General features: G+C 31.4%; 1 protein-coding gene across 6 annotated transcripts in view; it reads left to right on the top strand.

The window, feature by feature from the left end:
• Nucleotides 1–19833, top strand: part of LOC115222556 (E3 ubiquitin-protein ligase HECTD1) — an 83915-nt gene that overhangs the window by 59466 nt on the left and 4616 nt on the right. For 4 of the 6 annotated variants that reach the window (XM_029792825.2, XM_029792824.2, XM_029792822.2 and 1 more), the window contains exons 29-44: nucleotides 380–526; nucleotides 6074–6299; nucleotides 7089–7385; nucleotides 7865–8148; nucleotides 9467–9623; nucleotides 11493–11581; nucleotides 11813–11943; nucleotides 12289–12340; nucleotides 13090–13270; nucleotides 13898–13977; nucleotides 14431–14558; nucleotides 14713–14911; nucleotides 15152–15289; nucleotides 15494–16086; nucleotides 16842–16920; nucleotides 18588–18681. In XM_029792825.2, coding sequence (XP_029648685.1) covers nucleotides 380–526; nucleotides 6074–6299; nucleotides 7089–7385; nucleotides 7865–8148; nucleotides 9467–9623; nucleotides 11493–11581; nucleotides 11813–11943; nucleotides 12289–12340; nucleotides 13090–13270; nucleotides 13898–13977; nucleotides 14431–14558; nucleotides 14713–14911; nucleotides 15152–15289; nucleotides 15494–16086; nucleotides 16842–16920; nucleotides 18588–18681 — 2875 coding nt within the window. The remainder of the gene's footprint in view (nucleotides 1–379; nucleotides 527–6073; nucleotides 6300–7088; nucleotides 7386–7864; nucleotides 8149–9466; nucleotides 9624–11492; nucleotides 11582–11812; nucleotides 11944–12288; nucleotides 12341–13089; nucleotides 13271–13897; nucleotides 13978–14430; nucleotides 14559–14712; nucleotides 14912–15151; nucleotides 15290–15493; nucleotides 16087–16841; nucleotides 16921–18587; nucleotides 18682–19833) is intronic. The other 2 variants (XM_029792827.2, XM_036511541.1) reach the window with 1 other exon arrangement.

Genomic DNA, 19833 nt, shown 5'->3' with positions numbered 1-19833 from the left:
CAAATAATCAAGTCTTTGCTTGCTGCAAACAAACATTTTATATAAAAATTTGAAATTAAACTTCTCTTAATAGTCAAGTTTTGGTACTGGTTTTGTCAAGACGTTTAAGCCTTATTTTTAAGTCTTCCCTCTTCTTCAGAATGTTGTTGATATCATTTAAACTACTTATTCAGACATTTAACCTTTTTGGCCTTCAAGGTTGACTATCATCAACAAGACAGAATTCTGTAAAATAGAGGGATCAAATTATATTCCTCTAAACATTTTTTTGAAGATTTTTCAGTTTTTATGAAATATCTTCCACAATTTTTTCTCTTAAATAAATGAAGCTTTAAAGGCATATTCTGAGATTTCCCAATTGTTCTCTTTATTGTTACAGTTATTAGAAGGTCTACGAGGTTGTCCAGATCCTTTTTATTCAATGATGCATTTATCTCCACATCCATCATCACACGTCATAAGGGGCAATACCCTGGAGACTCATCAGTCTGTATCACCCACTCCTACTTGCAGCAACTACTTGGGGGTGAGCATAAAGATTTTGAAAATGTTTCCCTGTGTGTTTGTGCGTGTGCATGCATTTGTGTGTGTGTGTACATGGATAAGTTTTTTTTTTTTTTCTAATTCAAAAATGTTAATCTCACAACATTTTCAAAATTCTCAGTTTAGTATTATGTCCTTATTACTATTTTCCAGAACTTGTTCTGCAACAAAGAAATTGTTTTGTCTTTTAATCCTTTTGTTGTTATATTCCTATCTGAAATACACACCTATGTGTTTCAATGAAATTCTAAAATAATCGTGAATTTAGACTTGTTTCATAAAACAACTTGAATTTTTTTATTAATCAAGATATCAATATGACTTTTCGACACAATTTAACTAAAGATTTTTAACAAAATCCATTTCATAATTTTTGTCTCAAAGTGGAACTAATTACAGGTAAATACAGGTAAATTCAACAAAATATCAAATTATTTAAATTTTGTTTAAACATTAAGATGGAAAATGTTATTAGTTAATATTCAATGAGTATACAACAAAATTTTTAATATGGAAGAATTGTGCAAATTACTGGATTATATATCAGTTGAACTTAATGCACATAAGACAAATGTAACATAAACTTCAAGCAGAAAGAAATACGTGTACCATGTAAAACAATGAAATACTAGAATTTGTATTTGAAGAAAATTAGGAAATGAAATACATTTCATCAACTAAATGAAATAAACTCACATATGTAAATATACAGAAATACATATATTCACAATACAAAGTGATCAAAATTTGCCACACATCTTACAGATAAAAAATGAAAATAGGTAAGGGTGAAAAAAATATAAATCAGTTATACATATTTTAAAATTCTTTTGTGTACTGTTGTTGGAATTGTTTCACTTTAGGAAATAGAAATATTCGATTCATAATCACACGCATAGTATACATAGTTTGTGTATACTCTGTATTAACTTAGATGTTTCTGTCTTTTAAAAATACTTGGAATTTAAACTCGCTGCTTGACAACATGAAACTAGTATCCAGTTTGAAAAAGAAATATCCAAAACTTTGCAGTGCTCAGATATCCTCTAAAATAATAAGTGCAACTCAATTGTTTATACAATAAAAATCACGTTTTCACAATTGTACTACTGAGATAAGCACTGAAATTCTCATTTAAATATGACTAGGTTATTTTGGTTTGTTTTCAATTAAGTTGATTTTATTCATCAATAAAGTTCTCAGTTGGCTACGGCCACCTTGGTTTTAAAAGGGTTCAGGAAGATTTGGTTAAAAAAATTCAATCTTGTGTTGAACATGGTCTTTAACCAAGCAATTTTATAGAAATGAATTAAATTTCTTAAATTATATTCATTTGGAAAAATGCTCTTGAATTTTTATCATAGGGCTTGTTTGTATATACAGATTAAATTTCTGTGCAATCTCATTCAGTTGAAAATACTCTTGAATTTTTGTCATTAGGCATGTATATACAAATTATGAAAAATTTAATTTTTCTTTTATATCAAAATATATTTGTAAAACTCAATGATTTACTCAAATTTTATGATGAATAATTTGTATAACACATTCCATTTCCTTTTCAAAAATTGCAGGCACTAAGACTTTTATTTAACAAGAAATTGAATTTTGTAACACAATAAGCTATGAATTCAAACACTATTTATTCATCAGGACAAATGTGTTTTAGGTTTTAATTTTCATTTGAAAGTGTTTATCTAGTTTTGAGTTTCCAGTAAAAATATTTTACTTTCTTCTGGCCTAATGTTTGTTTCCTGTAAGAATGTTTGTTTTCAATGTACAAGACACAAAAAATTATACATAATACAAATAATGTTCAGTGAAAAATTAAGACAAACTTTTAATTCAGGCTCTTGGATATTCTACTTAATAATTAGATTTTATAAATATGTAACTTAAAAGCTGCACTCTATGTAGACTTTTAAGTTATCTCCTGCAGAGGGCTAATTGGGCTTGTGGACCAAAGCTAAAAACGGGCTAAATAGCGTAATTATAATGTATCTATAATGACTATATGCCCCAGTAGTATTTGGTCAGAGGTTAAGGGTGGATGAAAATTAATTCTTTAATCATTCTATTGCTCCAGTCCCAAATTGAATCCCAACTGTTGGCCAATTTGTTCCAAAGAATAAAATTAATGAAGCAATTGTCATTTATCTCCCCTTGATCTCTGTCATCTGATAAATGCCAACCAAGATGGCATGAATCAGCCAAGCTTTACCTACTAGAAATAACAACTGAACTGCTTTTAAATCAGATCCAAATGCTGGGTGTCCAAGAACCAAATGAGGACAGATTATCAATCCCAAGATCATCCTGATTTCAAAAAGGCATAATATGTAGAGAGATACAGGGATCCCAGATGGACAAAATTTCACTTTTATTAATTTAATACTTTAGGTTTTTATAATCAGTGACTTCAATTTGTGATACACACCTTAATTTGACGGATATAAATTTCTTCTCTTCCATCTTATCTGAATTAGTGTTATCTCTTGAGCATTGTAATATAGATTTTTGCTATAAAAAAAAAAGATACATTTCATATTGCTGAGCAGAATTTTAAGAGTAAACAACTTATGTTGAACTTTTACAATTCATGTAATAAAATGTTTGGCATTTGGGAAAATGTATTTTTAAGAATTGATATTTGTTTATAAGTAAATATAAATGGATTTAAGCTAGAGAATTACCTCAAGTTTGTGAGAATTAATGTTTTATAATAAAGTGTCAGTTTAAAATATTTTCTCAAGATTTTAAAAACATAAATATTAAGTTTTCAATTTAAAGAAAGCTATTAGTATATAACAGTTTGACTGACTAGCGATAATTAAACATCAGTTATTTTACATATTTCTGAAGTTAACTTTTGAATGAAAAAAATGTACTGGACTTCCTAATCATTTCTGAAAAGTGCATCCTGATGCAGCAATTGTGTCATTTGTTAATACACTAAGAAAATATTTTTCTTTCCAGAAGTATCAGCTTTTTTTTTTTTTTTTTTTTATTAATTAACCATTATTATTACAGTATCTGGTTATATTATACATACACACAAAATCTTACATGTTATTTAAAACATCAAAAACATACTTACTGTGAATGTCACTGCCAACAATTACTTAGTTAAAAGAATAGATTTTGAGATCTGGTTAACTCATACTGGCTCAGTTTCAAATAGATTTTTCTTATTGTCTCTTTATAATATTTAACATTTACAATACTTAAAAGTAGATTTAACCTCACTCATTAACAATTTCAGTTCCTCTCTCTCTCTCTGTCTTTCCTCTTGTAATTATTTGGGTTTTTTTCTCCTCACATGCACATCAAACATTACTAAACTTTTTTTTTAATATTTCATGATTATTTTTCAGCTGTAATTGAACTTATTTAATTCATGCAAAACTTCTTGAATAATTATGTTCAAGAAATATTAAATTGACATAAATTCAGTTTTGGGAGATGAAAGTTACAGATTTAACACTGTTAAGCATGCTAAAGATGTTATTGTTTATTATTACCATGTGTGTTCATATATTTCCCCATGCAGGTTTGAAATTAATAATTCCCTTCAATTATCTTCTATTTCCAATAAGTTTTTCCATTTTACTTGCACCATTTTTTAAAATTAATTCCATCTTGATTATCATGAAGTAAACCTCTAATCAAACCTAATGAACCAAATTTTTATTACTTTTTGTAGCTAACTTGCAAATGATTCTTTATTTGCATCCAGAGTTGTTAAATGCCTATTCTTGCATGTTTGTCATTCTGTAAGTTTTTTTTTTTAGAACAGACAGAAATAGAATCTTTATAACAATTTTGTGAATACAAATATTATTAATTTTGTAACTTGGGTTTTTCAAATGAAATTTACTTACAATTATGCAAGCTCTTTCATATGTAATGTGCATTGAAATTTGTAATTGGATGTTTTTGATGAACATTGATTTGTTGTTAAACCTGTTTACTAGAAAATTAATGGAATGAGATCATTTGCCGTAGATGCTCTTCTTCATCATTTATAAATACTAGTTAGTGCAAGTGCCTTAATAGGTTTTCAGTGTTTTAAATGTAGCAGCTAAATTGTCTTGGTTGGTTTCTATTACATTCAATTTAGGGCCATATTAACCCTTTTGAAACAGCGTTTTGGTATGTGTAGCCAAAAAAGACTTTTTTTTTTTTTTTGCTGTTGAGATTGAAATTGATGGGTGCTTGCAGAAAACAAAGAATAAAGTGCCTAATTTTAGTAAAACTATTTATACTACATAGTTCCATATTATATCGACTGACAGACGATCCCTGATAAGCTATTACACTTCAAAACGTTTATTTCATCAGGCCAATGGGTTGGCCTCAATCAAAGTCCTTTCAGCTTGTATCACTTGGGCCAATCAATCAGCAAGAGGGTTGAGTCTTACAATTCATATGGTCATAGGTTAGTCCACATTACTCCATAAGGAGAATGGGACTGCTTTCTCTGGTGTATATATTCCTCTATGGACAGGTTGCCAGTCTGTAACAGGATTACTCATTTTTACCAGCTGAATGGACTGGAGCAAAGTGAAATAAAGTGTCTTGCTCAAGAAACCACAATCTTATGATCATATGTTCAATACCCTAACCATTAAGCCTCCATAATATCATAGTTTGAACACTAATTACAATTGAAGCTGATGTACTTGAATATCTTACTTTCACTTATCTACAAGTTATTAGCAACTTGATTGACTACTGCTATGATGGATAGGGAAAAATAAAGCTTGTTTGCTTGTGCAGCAGGTAGCAAAGATATTTAACAATTTTGTTCTATTCATTGAAACTTTGTAATCAAAATAAAAATAACTGTTATCATCACATTTAAATGGTTCAAAATTTTAAAGTTTGATATCCTGTAATATAAAAGTATTCTGTAATAATACATTGTAATATTAGCAAAATGTTACATTTTAGAATAATATCAAACGTTTAAAATATGAGACCACTTTTGCATGTATTGATATTACTGTCTGTTATTTCTGTTTGGTTTTGTAACTATTTTCAACTTGTCCTTAGATAAAATTGTAATTAAACTGGTCATTGATTGCAAAGCATTGTTCATCAATATATTTGAAGTATGTTGCAGGTAGCAGCAACCTAAAGCAATGTAATTGTTTGAGGTGGCTGATACTTATTTTGATTTTTATCTTTCTATTCTGGCAATAAAAAAAGCATACTTATTATTGAAGAAGAATTGACAAATGTTTCACCAAGAATGTGGCAATCTAATGCAACTTTTTTGTCTCCAGTAATGCAACAAGCAAACTTTTATTTGAAAAAAAAAAATTCTGTTTTTTCTTTCAAATTAAGAATTGAAATGTTTTTTCCACCTTTAGTATTCAGTTTATATAAAAGGGGGAAAATTTGATTCACATAAAATATTAAACTTGTAATTTTAAATTTTAATAAAGAGACTTATTGTGCTTACTCATGTACAAATTTCTCTTCATACAGAATTGTTTGTATATACTTTGCTTTTTTTTCTTTAAAGGCTGCACAACAGTTAGCTGATAGTGTTGTGAATTTGGCAAGCAATGATGCTATTGTCATGGTTACAGTTGATCCTAGTGAAGAAGGTTCAGCAAATGGCAACAATGCACAAGAATCTACTCCTGTTGTTCGTTGGGAGCCATGTCCTTCAGATTATCTTGAAGGCGCTACAGGTGGTGGTGATAATGTAGTTGGGTTAGCAACATCTAAAGTTGAAAAACGTAGGGGTAAGCTGCTTTAATTTTCTGTTGCATTTTTCACTTTTATCTTCAACATTTTATGGATTTATACAAATCGGTGGAATTCTGATTCAAGTATGCCATGGAACACTTCATAATTAAAAAAAAAAAATCTGGGTAATTTTCAGAAAATTTTGGCAAATTTGTGTTTTAGATAAGAATTCATATGATTATGCAACCCCCACCTTCCCCAAAAGATTTTTGGTACCTGATTTAAGGACTATTTAGCAGTTATTTTTAGCACATCTCATGACCATCTGATACCCTTTTCATTTGTTTGTTGGTCTGCCACATTGATGTTTTTCAAACTTTCTCCCCATAAACACATTTAATGATCTATTGCTGGGATTTAACCCAAAGATTCAAACTGTCCATACTTTAAACTGATGTAAAGCAAAAAAAAATTGAAAAATCAAAAAATTTTTATTTCAGTCATGTGAATTCCTTTGTAGAATACAAATTTACAAAAATTTTCTGAAAATTCTAAAATATGTAAAAAAAAGTTATGAGGGGTTTTAATGGTGTACTTAAAGCAGAATTCCACCCACAAATCTATTACAGATTACATGAAGCAAAAATTAAATGTTTAATTGATTTCTTGGGGGAAAATGTTTTTTTACAGTTTTATAGATTACATTAAACTATTCTCATGACTTTTTTTCTTTTAAGCTTATGCACTTCTAAATTGAAAATGATTATCAGCTGTTGGTTGAATCTTGGATGCTTCATCAGTGATGTTTTTTTTTCTTTTTTTAAATTTGAAATATTTTATATAAGGTACAGAAGTTGGAATTGATGGAAGCCACAACATAGTTCCAATGAGAGAGCAAAAGCGACTCTTTCGAACTGAGGCAAGGAAGTTACATGAAACACAAAATTCTCGTAGCTCGCCAACTAATCCTATGAGTGTAAGTGTTCCAAATCTTCCCACTTCTTTGGAACCTGGTGCTAACTCTATGGAATCTTTTGCTGTTGTTGTAAGAAGAAATCTTACAAATGAAACCAGTAACATGGCTAGTTCCACAGCCAACAATGGTGGTTTAGTCCGACTAGCTGCTTTTGCCAACACACCTAGTAAGTACCCATTATTTGTATTTTTCAGTTTATTTAGGTTTCATAATTGTTGAAAATGAAATTCATTTATCATTTATAAAAAGTTATATATTAAAGCAAATGCTTTTGAATCTACAAGTGCAGATTGGCATAACTCAGAAAATATAAAATTTCAAGAAAATGTTATCATTAGTAGATTTTAAAATATTTGAGCTTTATTTTTAAATAGGAATATGGATGTTTTTTGTTTTTTTTTTTGTTACTGATTTGGCATTTATTACTGCTGTTTCTCGTGAGTTTTTATATAAGTTTTTTTCAATCATTTGACCGATAACTGAAATCCCTGCTTGTAGTGGCTTACTCGTCAGATACTATTCAGATTTGTATACAATCAAGTGTAAGATATTTAATATTCAATTCTCCTAATAGCAAGTGTTTTTAATGTAGTTCTAACATTTCATTTATACTGTTTATTCTTTTTTTTTTTTTTTTTGCTTTAGGTAACCTACTAAGTGCTCAAAGCTTTCCTAACCTAACTAGTACGCCATCCACTACATCTAGCACTTTGACAACAGCTCAAACAATGACCAACATGACTTTAAGCCAGGCACTTACTCGCAGTTTACCGTCAACTTCAAGTGAAAGTGATAATGAATTTTTGGAAAGCTGCCAAGCAAATGCCTTGTTAGCAGATCTTGATGATGAATTGATGCCTGATATAGAAAATGATGGTGATGAAAATGACGATGAAAATGAAGATGATGATTTTGATGATGTTGTGATGGTGAGTAGCTACATTCATGCTTATTAGAGCCTGCATATTGAGTTCTTTTTAACTATCCACCGAGATCAATCACATTTTGTATGTGAGGTATATAGCTGAATAAATAAATGGTTTTTATTAATAAGCTGCTTTTCAACTGAATGAAATAAAAGTTACTTGAAAATAGCCAGATTTTGACATGATACTGACAATTATTAGACAAGTGGCATAAAACACTTTAATAATCATACGACATATTTTGTATAGGCATAGGAGTGGCTGTGTGGTAAGTAGCTTGCTTACAAACTACATGGTTCTGGGTTCAGTCCTACTGCGTGGCACCTTGAGCAAGTGTCTTTTACTATAGCCTCGTGCTGGCCAAAGCCTTGCGAGTGGATTTGGTAGACGGAAACTGAAAGAAGCCCATCACATATGTGTATATATATATATATGTTTGTCTCCCCAACATCGCTTGACAACTGATGCTGGTGTGTTTACATCCCTGTAACATAGCGGTTCGGCAAAAGAGACTGATAGAATAAGTACTAGGCTTTCAAAGAAGACCTGGGGTCGATTTGCTCGATCGACTAAAGGTGGTGCTCCAGCATGGCCACAGTCAAATGACTGAAACAAGTAAAAGAGTAAGCTTTCAGTTTCTCTTCAATTTACTAAATACAGTAATACCTCACTTTACAAGACCCCAGGTTTACGGGTTTTATTTTTCAAGCACAAGATCCAAATTTTGAACGAAGTACAAAAGTTTCTACTACCATAACAAATGCTTCTGTGTGTTCATGAAATTTATAGAAAGCCAAAAAAAGCTTCTTCTAAGCAAACAACTCTAGACTTGTTTTTTTAAAAAAGAAATCTACATGTCTGTCTATGAATGCTTGTGAATCTGCAATCATGTACAAGTAATGGTGTGCGTGAGTCTAGTTTGAATGCAAGTGATTCAGAAAATGATTATAATAATAATAATTTTTATCATAAATGTTCTTTGACATTCTTTTTACTTTACATAAAATATTCTTTACATTCTACTGTTGCTTTATTCCCATATATTTACAAGTATTATAAATTTTATAGGGAAAATATTTTTCTGGGAATAAATTATGATTTATAACATTGTACTTTGGGAAATTATTGCTCTGCTTTACAAGTTTTTGCTTGACAAGTGGTCTCCAGGAACAAATTAACTTGTATATCAAAGCATTACTGTACTTAACAGATTTCTCATATAAGTCATCTCGTACTTTATCCCTTTCTGAGCTAAATGTAATTTATGAAACAACTGAATGTATTTTGATTTTTACTGATTTAATTCTGTTTATTTTTACAGGAAGAAGATGATATTGAATGTAGAGGTGAAAAACGAAGAATGTGGGATGATGAATTTGTCTTGAAACGGCAATTTTCAGCTCTTATACCAGCCTTTGATCCACGTCCTGGTCGTACTAATGTAAATCAAACACAAGATTTTGAAATACCTGCACCTGGTATGTACTGTTAAATAAAATTGTTCTAATCACAAATTGTGAAAATAACTTTACAGGCAAATATTTTACAAGAACAAACTCTAAATATATCATCGATTTCTGATATATGTGTGTCTAGGTATGTGTATGTATGTGAATCTTTTTACTTGTTTTAGTCATGCTGGAGCACCTTGAAGGGTTTTAGTTGACCAATACTTATTTTTTTATGCTAGGTATTTATTCTTTTGGTCTATTTTGCCAAGTAACTAAGCTATAGTCATCAAACAATGGTAGGAAACCTACACTGGGCTTCTTTCAGTTTCTATTTACCAAATCCTCTCTTCAGGTTTTTGTTGGCCTAAAACTATAAAAGAAGACACATACATAAGGTTTAATGCCTATGTATAGGTGCAGGTGTGGTGTTTGGTTTAGTCTCACTGTGCAGTACCTTGGGTAAGTGTCTTATATAGCCTTTGTTCAACCAGATTGGATTTGATAGATGGAAGCAAAGTTCATTGTCTGTGTGTGTGTGTGGTGAACGTATGTATAAGCATGTTTGTGTGTGCCCATATCTTGACATCATGTGATGGTTGCTAATGAGCATCAAGTTCATACAAACAATGTGGTTCATTTCTAAGGGAAGCAGGTGAGGGAGTGAAGATAGGTAGGGCATCTAGCTGTAGAAATTGTCTCGTGTATGTGTGTTACACACACACTTTCAAAATTATATAAGTGTGGCTAAAGAGACTGATAAAATAAATACCTAGCTTAAAAACTTTGTACGGGGGGGGGGGTCGATTTGTTCAACAAGTATATGGTTATGTATATATATATATATATATGTGTGTGTGTGTATGTTTGTAGGTAGGTGTATGTTGTATTATTTCTTATAATTTGCATTGTTTTAGCTTCATAATTATTAATAATTATAAAGCCATAGCTACATGTCAATACTTTGTACCTTTACTTTGTAATTCAGTTTTTCATGGTTAGGGCCCTTTCTTCAGGAAAGCTTCTCTGTTCTGTAATCTGTGTATTCACCCACTACAAAACAGAAGTGTCTGTTCAAAAAAACATTTTCTCCAAAGAATTTCTGAAGACTGCAAAATATTGAAATACAAGATGAAGTACAAACTGACTTGTATTGCTTTGGTTCTGAAAAAAATAAGTTAAAACATTTACATAAAGCAGAATATCCTTCATACTCTAATATGTATTTATACATACATATATATATATATATATATAGTATAAATATCTAGCCAAATATTTTAATATGGAGGCCAACTTTGCCTTTCATCCTTTCAGGCTTGATAAAATAAATACTGTTGAGCACTTGAGTTAATGTAATCAACTTACTCCTCCCCCCAAAATGCTGACCTTCTGCCAAAACTTGAAATCAATATTTATGGAATTGTTTCATACAGTATTTTAAATTTTGGCTCAAGGCCAGCAATTTCGGTGGGAGTGGGTAAGTCAATTACATCAACCTTAGTGTTCAACTGGTGCTGACCCTGAAAGGATAAAAGGCAAGGTTGACCGTGGCAGAATTTGGACAAAAACGGACAAAATGCAGTTTCGCATTTTGCCCAGCATGCTAATGAGTCTACCTGCTTGCCACCTTGTTTTGTGCAATATACTGAATTAAATATAACAATTAATTTACCCTTATTCTCTAACTATGAGGTGACTCATGATAGCAAAAAATTTATAACACCTTGATAACTAGAAACCTCTTGCCAGAATAAAAAGTGCTGACATGAGGTATCTTATGTTTGTACACTTCCTTACAAAATTATATTTTCTATTGATTTATATATTTACCTGCCATGAAAATTTATGACCAATCAAAAATGCTGCTTGTGATTGATATTCATTATTTTTAATTAGGTTCTGAAGATAGCTCAATACTTGAATTAAGCAATCAAGTCCCTCAGCCACGTCTTGCTCTCTTTCTAAAAGCACCAGCCACTACAGGGGTATGCAACTTTTCTTAATACATTTTTCATAATTCTTTTGACGTTTTTCTATCCTTATGAAAAACGCCTTCAAATGCATAATACTTAGAAAATGGTAATAATTCCAATTGACGGTCAGTAAAATAGCTTACGCGTGAAAATAAATTTTAGCAGAAACTTCATTTCAAAAGTATTTTTTTCAAACTTGGTCTAAATATTACTTTTTTGCTAAAAAAATTTTTTTTTTTATAGATGGATGAGATAGAAATTTATATGGGTGAAGAAAATGCATGCATCTTTAAATATGTCCAGCAATTGCGAGTGCAAGGTGGAAGTAATGGACGAAGTGAAAGATTGAAAAGAATATGGGAACCAACTTACATGTATGATTACAGAATTTTATTTTATCAAGATTTTTTTAAAATTTTCTTTTCTTAATTTTTCACTTGTAAAAATATAACAAAATATTGATCAGTGTTGAAGTTTTCAGTCCTTAAAACTACAGTCCTTGTCTTTACTTTTTAATATCAAAGACATTGTAATATTTATTGGTAACTATTCATTTATATTGGTATTAAAGACATCTTTGGACACTTGATATTTTAAAAATATATCTTGCTGCTAGAATATTTGAAAATAATCAGTTCGTATAGATTACTTACTCAATTACTTAGATAGTCAAGATTATAGATGTTTATAGAAATGATAAATGCATTTGCTTTTTCCAGAATAACATACAGAGAATTGAAAGAAGGTGAATCCAAATCAGATTTATCAACTGTAAGTTGCTTTTTTAACTTTTGCAATGCAAAATTTGGTTTGAATTTAATATTTTAAGCTACCATTGCTTTCATGGGCATTTTCTGAGTCTGCAAACTAATTTCATTTTCTTTATAAAAGCATCCCAAAACTTTTGACATATCTACCATAATGCTCTCCACCACTAACTTGATGCAGACATCATCTTTCCAATATAGAATAGCCACAGTCAATTTTCTCATCATGTCTTTCTTGGAAGTTGACAATGTTCTTCCAACTTAATTTTAATGCCTCCATTAAACATTAATGTATTTTACTGTATCCAAAATGCTACGTTTTATGCATTTATTCCCTATCCTCCAAACTGTTTTGTGAACACTTGTGCCATCTCTTATAAATATATATATCAGCATCATTTAACATCCATCTTCTATACATGTATGTGTATATATGGCCGATGCCAGTGTCATGTAAAGCACCCTTCAAATTTTGGGCCTCATGGAGGCAATAAGTGACTGAGACCTTTGGCAATATGCTGTGCTTGAGAAAGACCTGTCAAGCCAAGTGAAATCATAGTTATGGCCAATGGTGGTCCATGTAACTGGCACCCATACCAGTGGCATGTAAAAAGCACCCATTATACTCTTGGAATGGTTGGAGTTAGGGAGGGCATCCAGCCAGCATGGACGATGGATGCTAAATGATAGATATATATATATATTACTGTAAATAAATAAAACATTGGGTGTATTTTTAATATTTCTTTTTAGGATTGCCAATCCAGTATAACATCATTGAATGAAAATTTCCCAATGTCAACACGACTTCTCAGCGAATGGGAATCTCCGTCTAATAATGATCCAACTGCATGTACTGTGGATCATGTTCTTAGGTTATTACAATTGTGCCATGCAATATTTATTGATGGGACATCAAATTGTAATATCACAGGTAATTTTATTTTCTTAAACTCCAATATAATTTTGAGAACTAATAATTATTTCAAGTTCATTTACAAAATAACAAAAAAAATTTTTAATCAAGCTTGATATCTGCACTTGCTCGGGCTTAATAGTAAAAATTAGTTTATAATTATACCATATGTTACATGTATATTATATCATACCTTGATACTGTGTGAGCTAAGATCCTTGTTGACAGGCCGCTGGTATTTATAGTGTTAAACACTTTCGTTATGCAAATACTCATACATAGAGTAACTGTTGCATTTGTTGAGTATATAAATAGTTTGGCTGCTTGTTTCTCTAGAGACTGTAAGAATGAGGTGGGCGCCTTTGACGAGAACCCAATAAGGTTTGAAAATCGATTAAGGTTGTTCGTCGTTTTTTCAGCCAGCAGAGAAATAGCTAAAACTTATCCTGTTTATAATTAATCATACCATATATTACATTAATAATACTTTGACTTGCTATTAGTCATTGCCATTATGGGACCTTAAACAATAAGATTGATTTGATATTATTGTTTTACCTCATTAACTTCTTGAAGAATACAATTATAACTGTAAGTTGAACTTAAAAAAAGAATGCTAATTATATAATGATTTTTTTTTTTCAGACCATATTTCTAAGGTTGACGTCCATCCAGAAGACTTTATTTCTAAGAAGCTCACTAATAAAGTGGGACAACAAATACAGGTAAGTTTCTATTATATTTTTAATTTGTTTTTCCTTTTTATGCTGATTTCTATTCTCAAAATACATGTATTTTGTATTAATATGGTTGATAATTGAGTTTAATACTTATAACTGTCACTATATTTGTTTTAAAATATAACATTCTCTCTTTACTTCATTGTAATAGTCTTGCTTAGTTTTGCTTATGTCTTGATAAGAATTTTTTTTTTTTTTTTTTTTTGCATATTAAAACCTGTAATAAATCAAAATTATTATGCAATAGTAATCTTTTACAATTACTGCTGGAAACTATTTGAATTAGCTTTATTTCCATTTTGTGAAAGCAGTAAACATTTAAATATATATTAAAGACAATATTTATCTTATGAAAATATTTATAAAAGTTTTAAGGCAGGTGGGGATTGCTTAATATTATCTAATATTTGATCTTTTTTTTTTTTTTTTTGCTCTAAGGACCCACTAGTGTTAGCTAGCAATGCATTACCTGATTGGTGTGAACAGCTAACAAAATGGTGCCCCATGCTCTTCCCATTTGAAACCAAGCAACTGTATTTCAGCTGCACAGCTTTTGGAACGTCAAGGTAAGAATTACTGCAAGAATATGAAAACTCTGGAGTTATGTAAACTTCTATTACACTCCCCCATTTTTTTTTTTTCTGCTATGAGCTATGTTTATTTCATTCATTAATGAGTCTGTGCATCAAATTTCTGAATTTTCCTTTTTATGTACTTCAGAGCTATTGTATGGTTACAAAATAAGAGAGATGCTGTTCTTGAAAGAAATAGAGGGCCAACACCAAGAAGGGATGATACACATGAATACCGAATAGGTCGACTAAAGCATGAGAGAGTCAAGGTTCCTCGTGGAGACCAGTTACTAGAATGGGCCCTTCAGGTTATGCGTTTCCATTCTCGCAGAAAATCCATTTTAGAAGTAAGTTGTTAGTTTTGGATTTTTCTAATCTCAGTTTATTATTTGCACTGGATGAAAACTAACGTCACTTCTTAAACTATTGTAGTGAGCTATTGAGATCTTGGTTACACACTGCTAGTCATAGACTATGAACTGTCAAAACTTTCTTGTAGGCTGATTACCTTATCTACTTAGTTACATCTCTTATTGTTTGATTTTTATGATATGCATTATCTTTATACAATGCTTGCACTTTTGCAGATTGAATTCATTGGGGAGGAAGGCACAGGACTTGGACCTACACTTGAATTCTATGCTCTTATTGCTGCAGAATTGCAAAGGAAATCTCTTGGGCTTTGGTTGTGTGATGATGATATTGTTGACACTACTGAACGTGAGGTGAATAAATTTTTATTTTTCTAATTAATATATGATTAAATACGAAATCTTTTACACTTAGTTGGGGAAAAAAAAGAGAATTCAGAAAAATGCTAATGTGTCATGCTTTTAATATCCATTACTTTCATATATTCAACTTTTTTTAAATCTATGTAAACCTTTTTTTAAGACTATGTAAATATTCTTTTATTAATATTTTTTTAGGTTGATATTGGTCATGGTGTGAAAGCTCCTGGATATTATGTACAGCGTGCTGGTGGACTTTTTCCTGCACCAATTCCACAAGACAGTTCAGATTTAGAGAGAATAGAATCTCTGTTCTATTTTCTTGGAACACTCCTTGCAAAATGTATTCAAGATAATCGACTAATTGATTTACCATTGTCTAAGCCATTTTTAAAAATGATGTGTTATGGTGGATCAGTTAGACAGACCAGTAAACACTGTTCATACATGCCTTCACAGCGTAATAGTAGCCCTTGTGAGTCATTTTGGACAAATGAAGATCTAATTTCAAGTAGTGAATATGTTGATAAAGAACTTATTCTTGATCCACCTAAAACATATCAAAATACTGGGCCACCTTGGTATGCTGGTATCTTAAAAGAAGAAGATTTTGCTCTTGTTGATCCCCACCGTGCATATTTTCTCAGCCAACTGAAGGAATTGAGTACCCGCAAACAAAATATATTAAAGAAACCAATATCAAAAGGTCAGAAAAATTTACTCATGCAGGACCTCAGAATTCCTCCCCCTTCTCCAGATTCAGAAAATGGTGTTCGCCTAGAAGATCTTGGGTAATTATTATCACTTATTATTTTTTTTCCTTTCTTCAAATTTTCTTCCGTTTCTTGTCAAGTGTTTTCCATACACCTGGGGCAGAGAAGCTTGTATGCATTCCCAAATTACACACGTAAATTCACAGGTAAAATATGTATTTAAAATATTAATAAGTAAATAAATTCATGAATGGATGTTGTTTTCACAGCAATAATACTCTTCTCAGTACATGAGCCGTTCCAGTTAACACGATTTATTATTATTATTTGCCAAGGTTGATTTTTGCCTTTCACTCTTGTCAATCAAATAAAGTTGAGCACTGGAATCAATGAAATCAACTAGATCCCACCCCAAAATTTCAGGCCTTGTGCCTAAAGTAGCAAGGATTGGTTGTTGTTGTTGAATTAATGTTGGTTGAGTTTTTCCTATAAAAAAAATAAGCCTAATTAAAAATGGTGGTAAATACTTTTTCATTAGTCAGCTGCATTTCATTTCATTTGGATCTTTCATGTTATACACTGGCACAACATATTCATGAATTAGCATGTTGAAATTAGATAATTAGAAGCCTAAATGCCGTTTTCTTTGAGGATTGCTACATTGATAATAATAATAATAGAAATAAGAATTTGTTGACAAACTTATATCAGGACATAGCTACTAAAAATAATGTATAGAGGTCAGTATTTCTACCACTATTTTAAAACATTTGATTTGATGTTTGCTCAATTTTTTTCTTCCTCTCTAACTTTTTTTTTTTTTTTTTTGCCAGCTTGACGTTCCAATTCAATCCTTCATCCAGAGTTTATGGCTATACCTCAATTAATCTCCGCCCTGGAGGAGATGAACAGGTCAGTTGAAAACCGTATAAATACCAATTTAAGACTGAAAGGAGAAACAGGTTCAATGAGTGGGCTCAAACCACTCATTGCCCAATGATTGATTAAAAATATAATTAATATTCCATAATCAGGCCTATTTTTCCTCTGGCATAAACTGATGCTTAAAATGTCGAATACAATTTATAAATGTTTTTGAATACTTTTTTTTTTAAGCCTAAACAATCCAAGTTATGAAAAAATAATTAATATGCATAGGCACCGGCATGGCTATGTGGTAATAAGCTTGCTTCCCAATTTCATGGTTCTGGGTTTAGTTCCACTGCGTGATACCTTGGGCAAGTGTCTTCTTCTATAGCCCTGAGCCAACCAAAGACTTAAGAGTTGATTTGGTAGACAGAAACTGAAAGAAGCCCGTCATATACATATGTGTATATTTGTGTCTGCTTATCCCTCCAGCATCACTTGACAACCGACATTGGTGTGTTTACATCCCCATAACTTAGCAGTTTGGCAAAGGAGCCTGATAGAATAAATACTAGGCTTACAAAGTCTTGTGGTCGATTTCTTTGGCTAAAATACCCTTAAAGGCAGTATTCCAGCATGGCTGCAATCAAATGACTGAAAACAGTAAAAGAATACAGGTCAATGGTTAGTGCTTTTACCTGATATTTCAATATTTCGGGATTGTCTGTGGAGAAAAGGCGTTCTTAACTGATGTCTCTCAGCTATTCATTTACTTGTTTCAGTCATTTGACTGCAGCCATGCTGGAGCACCACCTTTAGTCAAACAAATTGACCCCAGGACTTATTCTTTGTAAGCTTGGTACTTATTCTATCGATCTCTTTTGCAGAACCAAGTTACGGGGAGATAAACATACCAACATCGGTTGTCAGGGAAGGGGGGGGGACAAACACAAACATATACAATATATATATATATATATATATATATACACACACACACATACATACATGACAGGCTTCTTTCAGTTTCCTTCTACCAAATCCACTCACAAGGCTTTGGTTGACCCGAGGCTATAGTAGACATTTGCCCAAAGTGTCACGCAGTGGGGCTGAACCTGGAATCATGTGGTTGAGAAGTGAGCTTTTTGCCACACAGCAACGCCTGCGCCATTACCTTTTCTCTAGATTTCCAGGAGTCCTAACCCTCTAATATTGAAATATCAGGATCAATTTCTGTTTATGTATAACTTATATTGTTTTAGCTTTATAAAAAGAAATATTTAAAACATACATATCAGACAAAGCTTCATGAAAACAATACTACTCTGTTAATATCATTTATTTTAAAAATATTAGAAGCTAATTCATAATTTAGTTCAAATACCTAAGAATTACCAACTGCTATATTTTTAATCAGTTTCATTGGTACTAAATGCCAATTTTATTGATCTTGAATTTGAACTTGTAACATAAGTAACTAAACTAAATTCAGTTTACTTTCCATTCAGTGTCTTATTGTTTTTCATTCTAAATTTTAAAAAAGACTGGAATTTTTGTAGTTGAATTATTTAATTTCTTTACTAAGTAGCATGATTGAGATCAATCATCAACAATTGGGATCAAAGCTAGATTTCGATCTGCTTACCATGAGCTTATTTCTTATCTGGAGACTCTTTTTAAGTTTTATTTTTTTTCCTTTTTTTATTTTTCAGGAAGTCACATTAGATAATGTTGAAGAATATGTGACCCTTGTAACTGATTTTTGTTTCAACACAGGAATTCAGCGACAGATGGAAGCCTTTAAAAGTAATTTGAAATATTCTAGTTTTTTTTTTTTTCTTTAAACCATACTAACATGGATTAGGCAAGACTTGGTGAAGTAATTTTTCTGTTGACTGTTGCTAGCTCTTATTTGTTTCCCTTACCTTTTAAATCATGAACTGCTCAACATCTCGGCATGTTTTAGCAGTAAATATAATAATTGACAAAACACAGGAGTCTCTGTCCAATTTCCATCTATCAATTTCACATGCAAGACATTGGTCAACCTTAGGTTTTATAAATATATGTGTGAGATGTATTGGTATCCAGAAGACCCAAGGTGGCAAGTAAGGCTATGTAGGGGCTACGGGAGAACCATAGTTACTTCTCGGTTTGATAATAATGTGAGTGAGGAGTCTTGTGTGTGCATGTATATGTTAAATAAAATGAGACAACAAAACCAAGGCTGTGTGAATTTATAGGATATTTATAAAGAGAGAGTTAATCTTACAGCTGTTTCTGGGATATTATGGATATCACTTTATCAGAGACAATATGAGAGAGTTAACTAGAGGGAAATAGTTCAATATAAGGAGTTATATCGAACTCTACTATTTTTAATGGTCCTTTAAATTCCTCACAGCCTTGGTTTTGTTGTCTCATTTTCTTTAATTATATATATATATATATATATATATATATATATAATCATCATCATCGTTTAACGTCCGCTTTCCATGCTAGCATGAGTTGGACGGTTCAACTGGAGCCTGGGGAGCCGAAAGGCTGCACCAGGCCAGTCAGATCTGGCAGTGTTTCTACAGCTGGATGCCCTTCCTAACGCCAACCACTCCAAGAGTGTAGTGGGTGATTTTATGTGCTACCGACACAGGTGCCAGACGAAGCTGGCAATATAATATATATAATATATATATAATATATATATATATATATATATATAACAAAGAGAATGAACCCCAATTGAAGTGAACTTCATAACTACAGCATAATCTATACCACAAACAAAAATAATTTTTAATAGAATTGGTATTGATTTGTGTCCTAGTTTTTTTATTCCATTATGATATGCATCAAGGCTGCTACACATGGACAAACCTGTATTAGATAGCACACCTGTTGTTTATCTAAGCATATAAATGGCATAATTTATGATTAGTCTAGTACAGTTGTCCATCT

The sequence above is a fragment of the Octopus sinensis genome, linkage group LG20 (assembly GCF_006345805.1).
Source record: "Octopus sinensis linkage group LG20, ASM634580v1, whole genome shotgun sequence".
Lineage (NCBI taxonomy): Eukaryota > Metazoa > Mollusca > Cephalopoda > Octopoda > Octopodidae > Octopus > Octopus sinensis.
Note: the sequence above shows the minus strand (reverse complement) of the source record. Positions and strands in the feature narration are given on the sequence as shown.